Source organism: Eriocheir sinensis, chromosome 40, assembly GCF_024679095.1.
Source record: "Eriocheir sinensis breed Jianghai 21 chromosome 40, ASM2467909v1, whole genome shotgun sequence".
In the NCBI taxonomy this organism is placed as follows: domain Eukaryota; kingdom Metazoa; phylum Arthropoda; class Malacostraca; order Decapoda; family Varunidae; genus Eriocheir; species Eriocheir sinensis.
The window spans coordinates 5,413,664-5,433,383 of NC_066548.1; the positions used below are offsets into that span (position 1 = coordinate 5,413,664).

At 43.4% G+C, this 19,720-nt stretch overlaps 1 protein-coding gene across 1 annotated transcript in view; it reads left to right on the forward strand.

Annotated features, from left to right (window-relative positions):
• Window positions 1-19,720, forward strand: part of LOC127009254 (synaptotagmin-15-like) — a 96,810-nt gene that overhangs the window by 68,636 nt on the left and 8,454 nt on the right. Inside the window, exons 3-4 of the mRNA XM_050882136.1 lie at window positions 7,507-7,729; window positions 16,972-17,065. Of these exons, the coding sequence (XP_050738093.1) occupies window positions 7,507-7,729; window positions 16,972-17,065 (317 nt within the window). The remainder of the gene's footprint in view (window positions 1-7,506; window positions 7,730-16,971; window positions 17,066-19,720) is intronic.

Genomic DNA, 19,720 nt, shown 5'->3' on the forward strand with positions numbered 1-19,720 from the left:
TGAGCTGTCTCCTTTGTTGCAAAAAAAAAATTTAATCTTCATCTAAACAAACATTATAAAAATCAACACATTCACCGTTTCATTTCCTCTGTGGGTCATTTATTTGTGACAACTAAAGGTTTAAGTAAATATGCATGATACCTTTGAATAACGTCAATTGTAAAAGTGCCATATATCTTTCAAAAAAACATTACAACCACTAATTCATAACCGCTCACTAACGTTTTGAAGCGAAGCAAAATCGGCGAGCGAACCCAAGCCCTTCTCGCCTCACGCATCGCTTCCCGCAGTCAGGCAAACGTCAGGAGCCTGGAAACGCAAAACAGTTCGACGTAATTATTGTGTGAGACCCAAAGCGCCTTAGCCCGCCGCCCACCCGCCACCTCCTGCCGCTTGTCGTAAGAGGCTCATGACGACACTGGTGACCTCGTGCTTACTGCCAGAGGGTGGAAGCAGACACAAGGAAGGGAACATAGACAGAGACAGACAGACAAACAGATAGGTAGATACATACATATACATAGATTGACAGAAAGATAGATAGACAAACAGATAGAGAGAGAGAGGCTGCGATAAACTAGGGAGATAAAGCAAATAAAGACATACAGGTAATGGATACTTAGATGGTTTTAAATCGTGTTAATTTTAATCACCTTCAGTATCACCGCCATCATCATCATTACACCAGAATCATCACCATCATCATCGTCCGCGTCACTATCTTCATCATGACCATCAATACCTTCGTCATCGCCATCATCACTATCATATATCATTATCAGCATTAGTAAGGAGAACCGTCACCTGTATTGCCTCCTCATTATCACTATCATCATCATCATCATCATTATTATCAGCATCAGTAAGGAGAATCATCACTTGCATTGCCTCCTTCAGTCGCTCGTTGACACCTTTTTTCACCGGCCTCGAGCGAGTGTCACAAAGAGGCGCAACAGGTGGGCACAGGTGAGGGTGTCATTAACGTACCTGGCTCACCCCTCCATTGATCCTCCCCTCCACACAGGCGCGTATTTATAGGTCGTCCGCCATCTCTTCCTTTTCTATGTCGATCTATTTTAAGTTTTCCAGAGCCTTGTTTTCGCTTCTGTATCACTTTATTTCCGACACTTTTTAAGCCCAGGGCGTTAATGAATCTCCTGTCTTTTGTGCTAGGTGGCAGCATCGACGCCCGGTGGTGATTAAAGGGTAGCATGGGTGTCCTCTAATGGGGAAATTTAATCCGAAAACTCCCTTACCTGCCAGTCCTTGAGGGAACAGGTGTAGCACTCTCATTATCCTTGAGCAACACGAACGAAGTCTATGAATAACCGATCTCCTTTAGTCATGGGAGTGTTTGGGCCGAAGAAAACCGTCGTCTAGCTTAAAATAAATCCATATGCTGCTGTTCGAAGCCTGGACCGGGATATTTAGCATTAGTAGCCTAGAAATCAGTCTTTTTGTGCCTTGGGGTAAGAAGAAAGTCAAGAAGTAGGTAAGTGGTTGGTCAGTTCCTACCGACCATTCCAGTTACGAATCACACGACATGAAAATGCTGAGCTGGACAATAACAGTATGGGGTTGGCAAAGTTAACCCAGTAGCTGCGGGGATGAAGTTTCTTAAAGGCTCCTCCCTCTAAACGAGAAAAATGAGAAAAAATCATCACTCAAGCAAACCATTTCATAATATATATCAACGCATTTGTGATCAGGTTATGCATCATCTATTTTTGGGGGTTTATATCATGACGAAAATTTGGCCCGTCGCTGGTACACGGTAAAGCCACTAATTTGACCCGTCGCTGCTACCGGATTAAAACTGATACATTGTTTTGACGATAGGTATTTTTTTTATCATAATCAGATAATACTAGTCCACTGCTGCACAAAGGCCTTTCCTAGTGTCTTCCCTTATCTGGTGTTGGAGTGATTAATTCTGCTCCGGCAAATTATCTGTTTTAATATCTCCACCTGGTACATTGGCGGTCCTGACTTATAGAATTTCTGGGTTGACATTTACTTTAGCTGTTCATTTGTCATCATTTTTTCTATTTCTTTAAGTCGGCTTTAGGATGTCCTTGTCAGTTCCTAATTCATGATGGTCCTTTCCTTTCTCCAAGTTACATAAAGCATATTTCTCTTTATACCTCTTTGCACGCTTCTCGGCTCTCTCTCGAAGTCCTTGTGAGGCGCCAAGTATCTGGGACGGTATACTCAGAGGCTTCCACCCCTCACATCACCTATCTCCAAAGGCCGGAAAGGAGATTAATCGGGTTCTAATGAGTGTTTTATGGTTCATGGTACAGAAGAAAGGTCAAACTGCCACCAGGGCCATAAAAGTACCCCTGGAAATGCCCATAACTCCTAGGAAAGCCTTGTAAAATATGTGTTGCTTGGGTGTCGAAATGTTTAAGAATACAGCCCTTGCACCGGATGTTAAGACTGGCTGGATACATTGGCGGTACTCGTCCAACGCTCTCTTCAGGGAGAATGTCAGGTTACTATTTTTGGCGTGGCGATGTTTACCAAAAGAGCTCCATCCCATTCCAATTATTTTCCTAGTTTGCTTTTTGCTGTCCAGGTTTACACTAATTGTTTTCCCTAGACGTGTGTTTTCCTCTCATCTCATAAGTGCTTAAGTTCCCGGCCATTATTCCTTGTCCCGCCAACTAATTACTAAACTTTACCTTCGTTATGCCTCAGTTCAATTTTCTAGACGTTATTTTTCCTCTGAAGTGAGTACCAATTGGAAGAGTGCGTGCGAATTGGCGAAAATAACCTCCTTACCCATACACCAGAGACCCAAATGACAAAGTAACGGAGACGAAGCCCAGGAGCAAGAACCCACAACACAGCGCAACACCACGTATACCTCCTCGCGGGTTGGTCCATCTTCTTGGGCCCGAGCGATTCCCTCTTTCAGGACCTCGGAGTTTTGGGTCACTCGGCGTGTTTACAAAAGGCCTAAGGGACGGAGACGCAGCACTGAGGCAAGAACGCACAACCCAGCATAGCCTATATATATACATCTTCGCGGGTTTCTCCATCTTCTTGGGCCCGAGCGATTCCCTCTTCCAGGATCTCGGAGTATTGGGTCACTTGCTGTGTTTACAAAATGATCGATGAACCTTCCTCGGGGCGACTCGTTAATCTTTTCGATCCTCGCCGCTTCGTTAGGGTTTGTTTTCCCATCAGCCGAGTCGTTAAGCGCCGCCGTTAATTACATCCTGCACGTTGACAGGGAGGAGGAGGAGGAGGAGGGAGATTAAAAGAAAAATACTCGTAGAAGGAAAGACGGAGAGAAAGGAGGAAGAGGAGAATGATGAAGTGGATGAAAAGGAGCAGAAAAAATAGGGTACGTTGAGGAATAGGAGAAGAAGAAGAAGAAGAAGAATAGGAAAAGGAGGAGTAGGCTGAGCAAGAGGAAGAGAGAGAAACAGAAACAGAAAGAAGAGGAGGAGGAAGAGGAAGAGGACGAGGAAAAGAAGAAGAAAAAGAAACGAACAGGAGGCAGGAAGAGGACCAAAGACCAAATAAGACCAAGAAAAAGAGGAACAAAGTGCGAGAGAAAGAGAAGAAGAAGAAGAAGAAGAAGAAGAAGAAGAAGAAGAAGAAGAAGAAAGAGAAATCCGCTAAGAGAAACAGATGGACCAAAAGAGGAAGAGACAGGAAGGGTGAGGTAGACAGCGCGGCGGTTCTCTCCGTTGATTGCTCGCCCGCCGTTCCTCGCTGTTTGCCCGTTCCGCCGCTAATGTAGAGACCTTAATTGGATCGCTCAGCCTCTTTTATACGTCCCTGTCGTTATTCTCTCACCCCGGAGGGCGCCAAGTATAGTCGTAAACGGGTCTTGCCTTAATTTTATCCCCCCTTCCCCCCCTCCAACTCCGTCCCTTATCCTTCCCTTTGTTTATCGTCTCGTCCTCCTCTTCCTCGTCTTCCTCTGCCTCATCTCTCCTCTCCTATTTCCTTCTCTTCCTATTCTTTTTCTTCCTCGTTTTCTTCTTCCTTCTCCTTCTACTCTTATACTTCCTCCCGGTTTTTGCCCTTCATAGGTTCAATCTGCAGTGAGACGGAGATTAGCACTGAGGTCACGCGTAGCTCAGCGTATGTCCCCAACTGTACCTTTACATCACACACACACACACACACACACACACACACACACACACACACACACACACACACACACACACACACACACACACACACACAGAGAGAGAGAGAGAGAGAGAGAGAGAGAGAGAGAGAGAGAGAGAGAGAGAGAGAGAGAGAGAGAGAGAGAGAGAGAGACCAGGTAACCCATTATATTACCTCGTGTACATAAGAACATAGGAACGTAGGAGTCTGCAAGAGGCCCGTAGGTCTGTACAAGGCAGCTCCTGTTTAGTAATTACCCGAGCAAGTATTCAGTGAGTGGAGTCCTCGGTGGTTTACACGGCCGAGTAAACCAAGACGTAAGGTGAGGGCAAACTAAACCCGTGTTGCTATGTCGGCGGAGGGGAAGGGCCGGAGTGTGGCTCTTTAGAACGGAAGAAAATATACAATAGTCCCACTACAGAAATACAAACACAAACACCTGCCGTAATTTTTTAAGCCAAGAGAGAGAAAGAGAGAGAAAAAACTTGCGTAACTCCAAATGGGACACTCAGACGAGACAGACGGACAGAGAAACAGGGACAGACAAACAGGACGAAACACAGGCAGACAGAGAAACAGGGACAGACAAACAGGACGAAACACAGGCAGACAGAGAAACAGGGACAGACAAACAGGACGAAACACAGGCAGACAGAGAAACAGGGACAAACAGATTACATAACAAAACAGATAAAGACAGGATAGTAAATAGAACACCAATAGCGAGCGAGTCCTTGTCCTTAGTGATGTGGTTTTTCCTCTCACTCACGAGACAGAACAGACACATTACACTCGATGAGGGAACTTTACTCTTCTGTGAAATTAAAACCCTCGGTGGAAACATTCTCAAAAAAGTAATTACCGGTGTGTAGATAAGGGTTACTGAGACCACTTTGATGTTTTTATTTTATTTAGTAGTAATAGTAGTAAGGGTAGAAGTAAGAGGAGGAGGAGGAGGAGGAGGAAGAGAAAAAGAAGAGAAAGAAGAAGGAGAAGGAAGCGTGTTAGTAGTAGTAGCTGTAGTAGTCATTGTTGTTGTTGTTCTTATTCTTCTTCTTCTTCTTCTTCTATGCAAATTGGACATGATTTATGCCGTGCGTCCTCATTTAGTTAATTCCTTCCATCATTCGACTGATTTGCGAGGCATTGATTATTTTAGTTTATCCCAAAAATCTTGCGTGCGAGGAGCGTGAAGGAGGTGCTGGAGAGGCAGGAAGGGCAGGTAGGCAGGTAGGGGAACGAGAGGAGGTGTGTAAAAGTGTGTTCGCCCCAATTCGTCTTCCTCTTCCCCATTCGATCATATGTGTGGCTATTTTCCTACCTCAGGTGCCCCGTAAATCACCTGCCCCGTCATCACACACACCTGCCAATTACCTGTAGTTCACGCCATGCCTCCCTTCCTCATCCTTTCCCTTCTCTCACGCATCATTTTTTTTTTTTTGCGTCATTCCCTTCATTCATGCCCTTTTTATCTTCCTCCTTTCTTTCCCCTCTTCTCATTTCTGATTCCTCTCTGTTTTCTTCCTTTCTTCTCTTCCCTCTATGTACTTTTTTCTCCATTAATGTCTTTCTTATTCGTCCTTTCCCCTCCTTCCGTTTTTATTATTTATATCCCTTTTCATTCCCCTTCTGTACTCCTACTCCACTTACATATACTCCTTTCCTTTACTTTCTTTTTTGCTTCTCTCCCTTCCTCCTCTCTACCCTGTTCCATATTCACATCTTCCTTCTTTTCTCCTCCTCGTCGTCTCCTTGACTGCCCTTTCTCTCCTCTCTTCCCTTTATGTCTTGTCCCATTTTCGTCTCTGCTTCCCTCCCTTCCCCATCTGTACCTTGTTCAATAGTTATCTCTTCCTCCACTCTTTCATCCTCGTCTTTTCTTCCCCATTTTCATCACTTCCCTTTCTCTCCCTCCTCCTCCTCTCCTTTCTTCGCCTCAACACGCCTCACTAACCAGTCATCACACTCCTCAGGAAATGTGTATGCGCGTGGCAGGTACACACACACACACACACACACACACACACACACACACACACACACACACACACACAGTAGACGTGGGGTGGGATAATGTGTCGCGGAGCCCTTGGTGACTGTAACAAGAAGAGCAACAGGTTATACAACGAAAATAACAACAACAACAACAACAACAACAACGACTACTAATACTAATACTACCATCACAATAACGTATTAACCACAACAGACACCTACTACATCATCCTCCGACCACCACTACAACAACAACAACAACAACAACAGCTATAACCACGATAACAAGCATTAATAAACATTCCAAACATTCTTCTACCATCACTTTGCAACAGGAGAGTGAGTCAGGTAGATTTTTAATAAACTAACCGGAGCTCTCGTATAAGCATTTCTCCTTTTTCATTACGACCCTTTTTTACACTCCTCCAGGGAAGAAGGAAGAAGATAAATAAACACTCGGGAAAACAAGGAAAGCGTCACCTGATTCTTGATATTTAATACACTGAGTAGCTCGTATATAAACTCTATGGCTATTTGACCTTTTTTTTCACGCCTCCAGAAAAGAAGAAAGAGGGATTAAAGCGGAAACCGTCACTTGATGCCTGATATTTGATAAACAGAATAGCTTTTATATAAGCCGTACTCTCTGGCTATTTGACCTTATTTTTCACTCCTCCAGAAAAGAAAAATAGAGGAAGTTAAAGAAACGCGGAGGAAAAGAAAAGGAAAACGTTACCTGATTCCTTATTCAGTTACATACAAACGTTATTCTCTATATAGAAACGTTCTTCATACAAATATAAAAACAAGCCTTATTTTCACCTTACATATACAAATACAAACGTTATTCTTACCATACAAACGTTCTTCATACAAATATATAAAAAAAACTCATTTTCACCTTACATATACAACTACAAACGTTCACCATACAAACGTTCCTCTTCATACAAATATAAAAACAAACCTCATTTTCACCTTACATATACTACAAATACAAACGTTTATCACTATACAAACGTTCCTCTTCATACAAATATAAAAAGAAACCTCATTTTCTCCTTACATATACAACTACAAACGTTTCTCACTGTACAAACGTTCCTCTTCATACAAATATAAAAACAAACCTAAATTTCACCTTAAAAATACACCTCTCCTCCCGAAATTGACCTCTCTTTTGGCCACTGTAATCTTTTTTAGGAGCAGTAAGTAGCGGGCTTTTTTTTTTTCATTGTTGTTGTTGTTGTTGTTGTTGTTGTTGTTTTGTGTGTGTGCCTTTGAACTGTCTCCTTTGCTGTAAAAAATACATATTCTCACTTTACAAACACCAACACAAACGTTATTCTCACCACACAAACGTTTTTCCCCCACCAGGCGGCGCGGCGGGCGGGAGTCTCGGTGGCATCAACCCCGAGCTCTACAAGACGGACGAGCTGGAGGGTGACCTTGACCAGTACCCCGAGGACCACATAGGACGTGTGTGGCTGCAGCTCGAGTACCACAGCGACGCCGAGAAGCTCCTGGTCACCCTCATCAAGGCTAAGAACCTCCCGAGCCGCCTCATCGGGTCCATCAACTCCTGCGACCCTTACGTCAGGTGAGAGCGTGGGTCTTCTGCTTCTGCTTCTAGTGTTGTTTATCCTGTTTGTTTTGTTGTTGTTATTGTTCCTGTTGTTGTTGTTGTTGTTGTCATTATTCTGGTTCCCCTCAATTTCCTCTTCGTCATCATCATCATCCCTTTTCATTTTCTCCTAACTTGCTTCGAATTCTTTGTCTCTTTTATCCTATTCCTGTTTTATTTGGTTTTGTTCCTCTTTTTCCGTCTCCTCCTCCTCCTCTTTTTCTTGTATTATCCTTACTGCTGGTCTTCTTGTAGTGCGTGTTCCTCCTCCTCCTCCTCGTCCGTTACTTCCTCACTTCCTTTTCCTATTCATCATCTATAATAGTTCTCCTTCAATCAGCGTTCTTACTCCTTCATCTCTTCTCCTTCCTCCTTGCTTTATCCGCGCCTCTTTGATTGTTTTTTCCTACTCTTCCACCCCCTCCTCCTTCTCCTCCTCTTCTTCGTCCTCTTTTCCGGCATCACCCTCCTCCTCTTCCTTCCATTTCTTTCACGTTGTTCCTCTTTCTCCAGCTCCTATTTTGTCTATTATTACTTCTTGTTGTATATTCTTCTTCTCATCCTCGTCATCTTCCTCTTTCTCTTCCTCCCTTTTCTGTTTCGGTTTTTCACTTCCTTGCCCTTGCTCTTCTTCCTCCTCATCCTCATCGTGCTCCTCATCCTCCTCTTCGTCGTCCTCCTCTTCAGGCATCATCCTCGCAAATCTCTCATCCGCGTAGTCGAGTCGTCACCCCTGCAGTCCTCATACCCTCGGGCTCCTCAAATATTTGCTCCACTTCTTCCGCTGCCGACACGAGGGGGAAGCTCTCGGCCACTCCAGCGCCTCAACAAATTGCCCCAAACACCGACAGGATAATGTGCAAGCTGGAGAGGCGAGATTGGCGGCCCCGGTGGAGGATTAGAAAACGAGGAAAAGAGGAGAAGGAAAAGAGGAACATATAGTTTTTTTATGTGTTTTCTGTAGCGACGGTATGCTTTCTTGAGGGGTCTCTAGTGGCGCAGGCGGATTTTATTTATAGTGGCTGCCATGGTGTATGACTTATGCTTGGCCCATGCTGCCCCCTGGTGTTCCTCTTGACCGAAGTCGCTGGAGTTAGGGTGGAATGAAGATCTGGGCAGCTTTTTTTTTTTTTTTTTTTTTTTTTTTTTACGTGTACGCCTATAGCACCGGTAGGCTCTCTTGAGGGGCCTGGATGGTAGTCGGCTCCAGCCCGTCATGGCGCAGGCAAGTGTTTTATAATGGCGCCATCTTCTCTTGTGGGGGGATATCTTATGCGATGGTTGAAAATTATCTGCGTGCATCTGTGGGACTCCAACCTAAGTCCTCGGACCCACCACGGCCGCACACTGACCACTCGGCCATGCAATGAGGGAAAAAAAACAGGGAAGGAGGAGGAGGAGGAGGAGGAATAATAATACTTGTTGAATATATTGAACGAGGAGGATGAAGAAGAGAAGAAAATAGAAAATATAGATGAGGGGAATAGGAAAAAAGAGGACAAGGACGGAGAGGAGTAGGAGGAGAACTTAATGAGGGAAAAACAAAGGAGAAGTAGAAGGAGGAGGCAGAGGAGGAGGAGAAGAATCAAGAAGAGAAAAAATAGAAAATATAGTTGAGGGAAATAGGAAAATAAAAGAGAGCAAGGACGAGGAGGATGAGGAGGAGGAGGAGGAGAACGTAATGAGGGAAAAACAGAGAAGTAAAAGGAGAAGGAAAAGGAGGAGGACAAGAAGGAAGAAGAGAAAAAATAGAAAATAGAGTTGGGGGAAATAGGAAAAAAAAAAAGGACAAGGACTAGGAGGAGGAGGAGGAGGAGAACGAAATGGGGGAAAAAACAGAGAAGAAGAAGGAGGAGGAAGAGGAATAATGATAATAATTGAAATAGAGAGGATTCAACGGACGAAAGAAAGGAATAGATAAAAAAACAAAAACGCAATGCAAGTAAAAACAAATGGAGAATCGGGTCAGAGAGATGAGAGAGACCGAAAGCGAGAAAAAGAAAGAAAACACAGTAATTGGAAAGGATAAGAAGACGAAGAGGAAAAAGGACGGATATCTACACCCCTTGAAGAAGACAAAGTAAAGTTTTAAGAGGTATTGGAAGAGATGAAAGAAACACAAGGGAGAGGAAGGGTAAAGGGGATCAGGTGAGAGAGAGAGAGAGAGAGAGAGAGAGAGAGAGAGAGAGAGAGAGAGAGTCGTATTACACATTTTGACGTATTTCATTTATCAAGATCTCTGTTAACTCCCTCTTTCTTCCTCCTCACCACAATTTTCTTTATTTTCTTAGTCTTCTTTTCACTGTTCGTCTCTTTTTACTCTCTTACTCCTTGTCTTCTTTTTCTTACTCTTTTTCTTCCTTATCTTCGTCTCTCCTTACTCTTTCTTACTCTTCCTCTTTTCTCTCTTTTCTTTATCTTCGTTTCTTCTTACTCTCTTTCTTACTCTTCGTCTCTTCTTCCTCCTTTCCATCAACCTTCTTTTTCTCTTTCTATTCCTTTCCACATTTCTTTCTCTCGTTGGTCGTCTTTTTCTTTTTTTTCTCATCCCTTGCCTTCGTTTTCTTCTTTTGTTCTCTTTTCATCACATTCTTTTTCTCGACTTTCCTCATCTTTCCTTACCTTACTTTCGCTTCCCCTCGTTCTTCCCCCTCTCCTTATCACATTTTTCTTCCTCTCGTTCACATTCTTCTTCCTCCTTCCTTTCTTTCTTTTTCTGATGTTACGTTCCTTCTTGTTCCTCTCTTTCTCGTCTTTTTTTACCTCTTTCCACTATACCTTCCTTTCCTCTCTTTCTCCTCTCTTTATCACATTTTTCCTTCTCTGGTTCACATCTTTTCCTCCTCTTTCCTGGTTTTTTTCTAATTTTTTTTACGCTGTCCTTCGTTTCCCCTTTTGTCCCTCCTTTCCTCGAATAGATTTTTCCTCTGTCAAACTTTTCATCACTCCTTCGTACCTATTTTTTTCCCCCCTTTGCCGTCAGCGCTGTTCTCCATTTCTTCCTCTTAATTGTGCTTTTTCATGTCATGGTTCTTTTGTTATATTATACTCTTCCACATCCTCCTTCTTTTTCGTCTTCTTCTTCTGATTCTGATTCTTCTTTTTCTTTCTTCTTCTTCTTCTTGCTTTCTTCCACATGTTCCTTCTCTTCCACATCTCACTGTTCTTTCTTCTTCTTCTTCTTCTTCTTCTTCTTCTTCATCGTCAACATCATCATCGTCTTCTTCTTTTTCTTCTTCTTTCTCTTTATTCAGCCACGTTCATCTTCATCTCTTCAATTTCTTCCCTGCGTTATTCCTCCTCCCCTCCTCTATCTGTGAGTTTCCTGCCCCCTCCTCCGCCGCCCCGAGAACGTCACTCCAGCATTGCGATTGGGTTTCCTCCTCGTTTTACTTTCCTTACTGTGTGAACGCCACCTGCCGACCAGTAAGCCAATTAGCGCGCCATCACAACACCTGAGAAAGGATGGGGGGAGGGAGGGCGGAAGAGAGAGAGAGAGAGAGAGAGAGAGAGAGAGAGAGAGATTTACATAGAAAATCAGACCACACAGACCTCCAAATCGTTGCATTTCAACTCTAGTTAATATTAAGTTCAAGGAAGTGACGGTCGAGCTTGTTTTTAAAGGAGTCAATCGTGTTACACTGGACCACTGATGGTGGGAGCTTATTCCATTCTCGCACTACAACGTTGGTGAAGAAAAATTTGGTGCAGTCTGAAAGAGAGAGAGAGAGAGAGAGAGAGAGAGAGAGAGAGAGAGAGAGAGAGAGAGTTAAGTAAATAATAGACAAACTTAGAAACAGAAAGGCGAGAAACTTTTCTGAAATTAACAAAAAAAAGATTAGGAAGGCAAAGAGAGAATGACGGAGTGTAGAACGGAAGGAAGAGAGGGATCGATAAAAAAAGGAGGCAAACAAGGAAGGGATGAAGAACGAAAGAAAGAACTTATAATATATAAATAAAGAATATATAAATAACAGAGAGAGAGAGAGAGAGAGAGAGAGAGAGAGAGAGAGAGAGAGAGAGAGAGAGCAGGGATGGAGTGAATACAAGAGTTGTGTATTCGAATACGAATACTTCAAATTCCAACGAATACGAATGTGAATTCGAATACACTGAAATGGTTTTAATTCGAATACAAATACGAATACTTCTTGAACGTACTATTCATGAATACATTCGTGAATACTTTTCATTGAAAAATACCTTCTTGACGTAGCTGGGTAAAGCACTGTTCTAAAGTTATGCAACAGTAAAATGAGCTCATGAGCCTGTACTATACACGACGACAACACGTCCGTCCAGGAGGGTAGAGTATTAAGGAACAACGGCTGTTATTTCTGATAATGAATTTTGAAGTATTCGTCAGATTATTCGCAGAATACGAATATTTTTCCCTTGTATTCGAATACGAATGAGAATACTTTGATTCCTATTAATAACTATTCGAATACGAATACACCGAAATACGGTATTCGAACGAGTACCGAATACGAATACTCCTTCCTCGAGAGTACTATATAATGAGCAGACTTCTTATCAACTTATCTCATCAACTGTGTGTATTGTTCACCATGGTCTGATCACGCGGAAGACTCGCGATCGCCAGCAACTAACCACCCCGAAAAAAAGCTTGTTTACAGAATAGGAGGCAGATCAAAGGAAAAGAAAATAGGAGGAAAAAAAACGGTGGCGGTGCTCCCACAAATCTCAAGATCAGGTCAAGATAAGGTCTGAATCATTTGAAAAAGTGTCTTGATACCCCTTTCTTGAAAGTGTTCAAGTCGTAGGCAGGAGGAAATACAGACGCAGGAAGGCTGACAGATTCTTAGGTACGGATGGAACCTCACATTACGCCTACACACACCCTGGAGGCGGAACACAACCTCTGAATGACACCCGGTACCCATTCACTACTGGCTGGACAGATGAACAGCGGCTTAACCATCTCCACTCCGCCAGGTAATCAAACCCGGGACCTACTGGCTGTGAGCCGAGTTCGCTAATTACTACACTGCACAGCTCCGTGTGTGTGTGTGTGTGTGTGTGTGTGTGTGTGTGTGTGTGTGTGTGTGTGTGTGTGTGTGTGTGTGTGTGTGTGTGTATCTACGTAGCTTACATGTACCCTCTTACAGAAATAAGAATTCCATGAACATTCAAAAGAAAGTAATAATTTGCAGGACCTTTACACACACACACACACACACACACACACACACACACACACACACACACACACACACACACACACACACACACACACACACACACACACACACACACACACACACACACACACACACACACACACACACACACACACACACCTTCGCCATACGGTCAAGGTGAGCTGAAGTATTTCGGGACCTAATCAAAAGGGAAGCAGTAATCGCGGCAGCAAAGACGTAATCACGAACGAAAGATTTGTTCCTCGCTCAGTCACTCGTAGACGTGCAGCTTTTACCTTTCTTATAGACAAAGGGCAAGGAAGAGTAGGATGGGAGGGGAGTGCAAGGAGGAGGAGGAGATGAGGGAGGAGAAGCATCAGCAGGAGAAAGAAGGGAGGTATGCAGTGTAATGAGAGAGGAATAGAAAAGATTTGGGTGGGAGAGGAGGAAAGTTTTGAGAATAGGAGAATAGGTGGAGGAAAGGAGAAGACCAAAGTTACGGTGTTTCGAGGAGGAGGGAAAGTAATAGACGGAGGAGAGAAGAAAGTAGTGCCATCTAAAAGTAAGAGAAAGAAAAGTTGAGAAGGTGAGAAGGACGAGATCGAGGAAGAGCCGAAGGAGGAAGATGAAAGCAATAATGTAGAGGCAAAGAGGGAAGGAGCTGTCTAGTTACGGAGATGAAAGAAGCAGATGAGGGGAGGAAATGGGGGACGAGGAAAAGGAAGAGGAGGAATATTAGAGAAAAAAAAGAAGGAAATGTAGTAGTAGAGGAGGAAATTAGTGCTTTAAAGGAGGAGGCAAGGTGAGACGTACGGTTAGAAAATAAGTAAGAATAAATAATAAAAAGAGGAGAAAAGATGAAGGGTGAAGAAAGGGTGAGGAGAGGTATGGAAAGTGAAAATGACGGAGGAGGTGAAGAAGGGCAAAAGAATATGAAGGAAGATACCATTATTATCATTATTATTATCATTATTATTATTATTATTATTATCTGGAACCTTTTTACTCATTATTTTTTTTCTCTCTCATTTGATGCTAAATTTTAATCACCTTTTAAGTTTATATTTCTCTTATTACTGAGTATATATAATTTTTCTTTAATTGTTCAGGTAAAAAAAAATATGTATAAGGAAGCAACTCTTTATGACATTTTCTGTTATTGTCTCGTTTTTCCTTTGATGTTTTGGGGGAGTGACATTTTCTTCATTGCATTTCTTTTTCCTCTTTTTTTTTCCTCACTCTGCATACAACGTTGCCCTTTGTGACTTTTCGCATGATGGAGGTTTTTTTTTCTCCCATTCTCCCTCCCTCTGTTGCCTGCCTGCCCTTCCAATCACTTCCACCTCTCACGACCACTCGCATTTGCACACACACACACACACACACACACACACACACACACACACACACACACACACACACACACACACACACACACACACACACACACACACATCCTCCTCTGTATCGATTCTAACATTTTGATATCCATTATATAGTAAGATGACCAGAACTGAACCGCATAATCTAGATGAGGTCTAAGTAATGTTAAATATAAGCTCGAGAATGACTTCGGCGCTTCTATTCCTCACGCTCCTTGAAATAAATCCCAGTGCCCTGTTTGCACGATTTCACGCCTCAATGCACTGTGCCCTTGAACGGTGATGAGAGCTCACTAAGACCCCTAAATCCCTCTCGCACCTAGACCTACTTATAGTGAAACCAAATTGTCGAGTACGTTTTGGCGTTGGCTCCCGCGGGTCCATTTCTCCCCTCTGCTCTGCCACACAGTCCCAACACCTATTTTTTTCCTCCCATATATTACCTATAGCTTACATATGAGAGGAAGAGATAGGTGTTGAGACTGTGTGGCAGAGCAGAGGGGAGGAAAGGACCCGCGGGAGCCTACGCCAGACCGGCCTCGGCATATTTGGAAGACTATAGGGGAGTGTCATTTAATGAATAATTATGTGAAGGGTTATTTCTGACTACACTCAGAATGCTGCACTTCCCGACACTGAACTCCATCTGCCGCCTCCCCACCCAACCATCCTCTTGTTTCCAGCATCAGATAATGTTGTTCTTTTCTAGCGATTCTGTGCCGGTCCCAAGAGCAGAGGGTGAGGAGAATTTTCACTCCTCCGTTCTCATTTAATGCTAGCTGTACAATTATGCTAAAAGGGATACGCTAATGAACCAGATAACCTCATTATAAACTAAGAGGCTATCTGATACCTCCTGCTCCTCCTACTCCTCCTCCTCCTCCTCCTCCTCCTCCTTACCTCTCTACTCCATTAAGAGGTCTCACCATTCTGTCTCCTAACTTGATTTTGCTGCACCCAAGGGACGCACCTCAATTAGTTTCCATTTAGCCCTTTCATCCCCTCCGTATCTCTTTCCCTCCACGACCTTCCTTATGGCTACAACTCCTCCTTCGTGCCACCTAGACCTACTTCCTTCACTGTCTCTCCTTTTGTCCTCCGCCGTCAGTCGCTAACTTTTTCAGAACACAGTTGATCCCGAGCGTCACTTATCCTAATACACTGCCACTCCTTGCTTTTATCACCTCTTGGTCTAATCTGTCTTCATCTGTCTTCTTTTCCTTCATAATTCCTGCACCGTTTCTTCCCTCATCTCATTCCCTCCGACTATTATCATCATTTCTCTCTTTCTCTCCTTCTCTTATCTCTTAATTTAATCTCCTCTTGCTCTCATATCTTCGTTTTTGTGGTTTGTCTTCTCCCTTCATATCTAATTTTTCCTTTATGTTCGTTTTCCTGTTCTCTCTTATGACTTATCCTCGGCAGTTACTTAACCCCGTCCTTCCTTACTTCCTTTCTTCCCCTCACTCCTCTTTAATGCTCTCTCCTCCCCCTTACTCCTTTCCCTCACCTATTACTCATCCTTAACTCTATTTTATCCCTCTCCTTTACTCCTTCAACCCTTCCTCATCTTCACATTCCCTCCTTACCTCTGCTTCCCCTCACCTCATATTTCTGTACCCACTCATTTCTTCCTCATTTCTTTATAAAACTTTTCCTCATCTTCACTCCATCGTCGTCTCTCTCCCGCAGATCGTACCCCTAAACTACACTCAAACTCTCTCACGCTCTCTCCGCTCCACTTCCTAATTCCTCGCTGACCATAAGTTTCCTTCTATTCAATCGCTTTTTGACTCGTCGCCTTCATATATAGATAGCTCCTGATCCTCTTATCGCCTTCACAAATTTTGCCCCTAAACTCCACTTGAACTCACTCTCTCGTTCTCCTCTACCTTCAAAGACTTCTCACTGACCACAACTTTCTTTCAATATATAAACGTGTTCTCCCTCGACTCCTTCAACTCTAGCTCCTCATCCTCTTCTCTCTCTTTCAGATTTTACCTCTAACTATCTTTTCCCTCCTCAGGCTTTTCACTGTCCACAAGCTTCGTCATGTAATCGTTTTCTACTTCGTCGCCTTCAAATAAAACTCCCATTGTTCCTTTTCTCTCTCTCAGAACTGCTCATTTAACTTTCTTCTCTCCCTTTCCAGGCTCCATAGTGCCCAGAATCTTCGTCTTATATAATAGTTTTCTTCCTCGTCTCCTTCGATCATTACATTATTACTCCTATTCTTCCTTTCCTCCTCCTCAGAACTACGCTGCCTCTCTCCCCTCCCTTCCCAGGCTTCTTACTGACCACAAGCTTCTTCCTAGATACTCGTTTTCTCCTCCCTCGTCATCGCCCTCAACAGTAACTCCTCTACTCTTTCTCTTCTGGTGTCTGTTCTTCCTATGTATTCCTATGTATTCCTCTCCCCCTCATTTTGTCTCCCTACTCTTTACCTTTCCCCTCCTCTCCTCCTTCCAAGCTTCTTCCTAGATAATCGTTTTCTCCCTCGTCATCTCCCTCAACAGGAACTCCTTTATTCTTTCTCTTCTCTCTCCGTCATATTTTACCCCTCTACTCTTTACCTCTCTCTCCTCTCCTCCTTCCAAGCTTCTTCCTATATAATCGTTTTCTTCCTCGTCGCGGTCAACTCTAACTTCTCTTCCTCTTCTCTCTCCCTCAGACTGTACCTGATGCCAGACGAGCGACGGTACCTGCAGACCAAGATACGAAAGAAGACCTGCAACCCGCGCTTCGACGAGACCTTCGGCTTCCAGGTGAGACACACACACACACACACACACACACACACACACACACACACACACACACATTCACACACTGGCAAGGTATGATATTTTTCTGGACAGGTAAGGTTGAAATAATTAAGTTAGGGAGCGCTCGTGCAAAAGTAATAAGAACCTGAGAGAGAGAGAGAGAGAGAGAGAGAGAGAGAGAGAGAGAGAGAGAGAGAGAGTGTGTGTGCGTGGTTAGCATAACATGTGGCGAGCCTGAATAATGACCTTAATTACAGCGGCAAGGAACAGACCAACAACGCAGGTCATTGTCCCTCTTAATTCCGCCACCACCAGTGAGTACCAACAACAAGAGTAACAACAACAACAACAACAGCAAAGTCGACACAGGCACTTTCTCTTACGGTCCGTGTGTTTGTCTGGGTAACTCGTCCGCCCCACAAGAATCTGCTCCTTTTCCTAATTCTTTTTTTTTTCTCTCCACTCCTTTTCCTCCGTTTTTCAATCCTCTTTTTTGCTACTTTTCCTCATTTTCTTGCTTCACTTTTTCTTCCTTTTCCTCCGTTTTTCAATCCTCTTTTTTGCTACTTTTCCTCATTTTCTTGCTTCACTTTTTCTTCCTTCTTTTCCTTCCTTTCTCAATCCTCTTTTTGCTACTTTTTCTCCATTTTCTTGCTTCACTTTTTCTTCCTTCTTTTCCTCCCTTTCTCAATCCTCTTTTTGCTACTTTTCCTCATTTTCTTGCTTCACTTTTTCTTCCTTCTTTTCCTTCCTTTCTCAATCCTCTTTTTGCTTCTTTTTCCCCATTTTCTTGCTTCACTTTTTCTTCCTTCTTTTCCTTCCTTTCTCAATCCTCTTTTTGCTTCTTTTTCCTCATTTTTTTGCTTCACTTTTTCTTCCTTTTCCTCCGTTTTTCAATCCTCTTTTTTGCTAATTTTCCTCATTTTCTTGCTTCACTTTTTCTTCCTTCTTTTCCTTCCTTTCTCAATCCTCTTTTTGCTGCTTTTCCTCATTTTCTTGATTCACTTTTTCTTCCTTCTTTTCCTCCCTTTCTCAGTCCTCTTTTTGCTTCTTTTTCCCCATTTTCTTGCTTCACTTTTCCTTCGTTTTTTTCCTTTTCCTCCCTATTCACTATTTCCTCACTTTCCCCGCTCCTTTTCCTCCCTTTCCATACCTTCGACCCCTTTCCCACCTTTTACCTACCTGCCTTTTCCAGTCCTTTGCCTCCTTTTCCTCCCTACCCTCCTCCCTTCCTTCCCATTATCCTCACTTTCTTTCCCTATCCCTTTTCCTCCCAATCCTTTCCTCCTTTTTTCTCACTTTTGACCCTCTCCCGGCTCCTTACCTGCCCCTTCCAATCCTTTTACCTCCTTTTCCTCCCTGTCCTCGTCCCTTCTCAGCCTCCTTCCTTCTCTCCCTCGTTCATCCTTTCATCCCCCTCGAGGCGTTTCCTTTGCGTGGGAGGATAATGACGAGGAAGATGAAGGAGAGAGACTTTGCAGAGGATCGCCGACAAAGGAACATTGAGAGGCCAAAGAACCTGAGTTGGGGCCGCGACAAAGAGTACCATTAGAGAGAGAGAGAGAGAGAGAGAGAGAGAGAGAGAGAGAGAGAGAGAGAGCACAGGTGGATTTTTGTTGTTCAGTTCTGCGTCGGGGAAGGTAAACGGTGAGTGGCAAAGCGGAATTCAGTTTAAGGAGACGCAACGTAACAGCGCCGCGAGGTGTGATCTTGTTAGTTGGCCCAGCAACGGGACTCGGGCGACCTGGGCGGGTGACGGCGTGAGGCGAAACGACGCGCGACGTGAAGAGCGGCCAAGGTTTGAGGATAGGCTGGCAATGAGAGGCTTACTCGGTACGACTCACAGAGCTTGCTATAGTCTGTTCACTAAAGTCTGACCCAAGCTGACAACATAAATCTAAGGGCGTTCATAAGCACAGTGCAGATTAACAGAAAGTCTTGCGTGAGATAAACACAAACAGAGATTAAAGAAAGCTTGGAAGCCATAGCAGTAGCCAATCAGCACTCAGCTTGCAAACACGCTTAGGTTTATGTTGTCAGCTTGGGTCGGACTTAAGTGAACAGACTATAATGAGGCAGGCTGTACAAGGCAGCTTCTGTAAACCTAACCTCACTCTCCATGAGTTTATTTAACCTCTTCTTGAACTGACACATTCAAAAAATTAAATATATTGACGGATAGTGAAGTTAGGTGAAGTTATGTTTGTAGGAGCTGCCTTATACAGCCCCACCGACCTCTTGCAGACTCTTAACGTTCTTATGTACTTATCTCGGTCGCTTGTGGAACTTGTAATTCTATCTTTACATGCTTCGTTTTTTTCGGCCTTCCAACCATTATAATTATTCTATTCATTTTTAGCACAATTTATGCTTGCTAATAAAGCCACTTACAAGCTTAGTGAACCCACATAATAAAAAATAAAAAATTGCAGACACATTCTAGGACATATTGTAGACCTTAACAACAAAGGATATCTTGACCATGAGAAAATTCTAAAAAAAAAAACAGTAAGATTAGAGAAAGAAAAAACTAAATCAGAGTCCGTGTTCTTGCTTCACTTTTTCTTCCTTCTTTTCCTCCCTTTCTCAGTCCTCTTTTTGCTTCTTTTTCCCATTTTCTTGCTTCACTTTTTCTCCTTCATTTCCTCCTTAAAA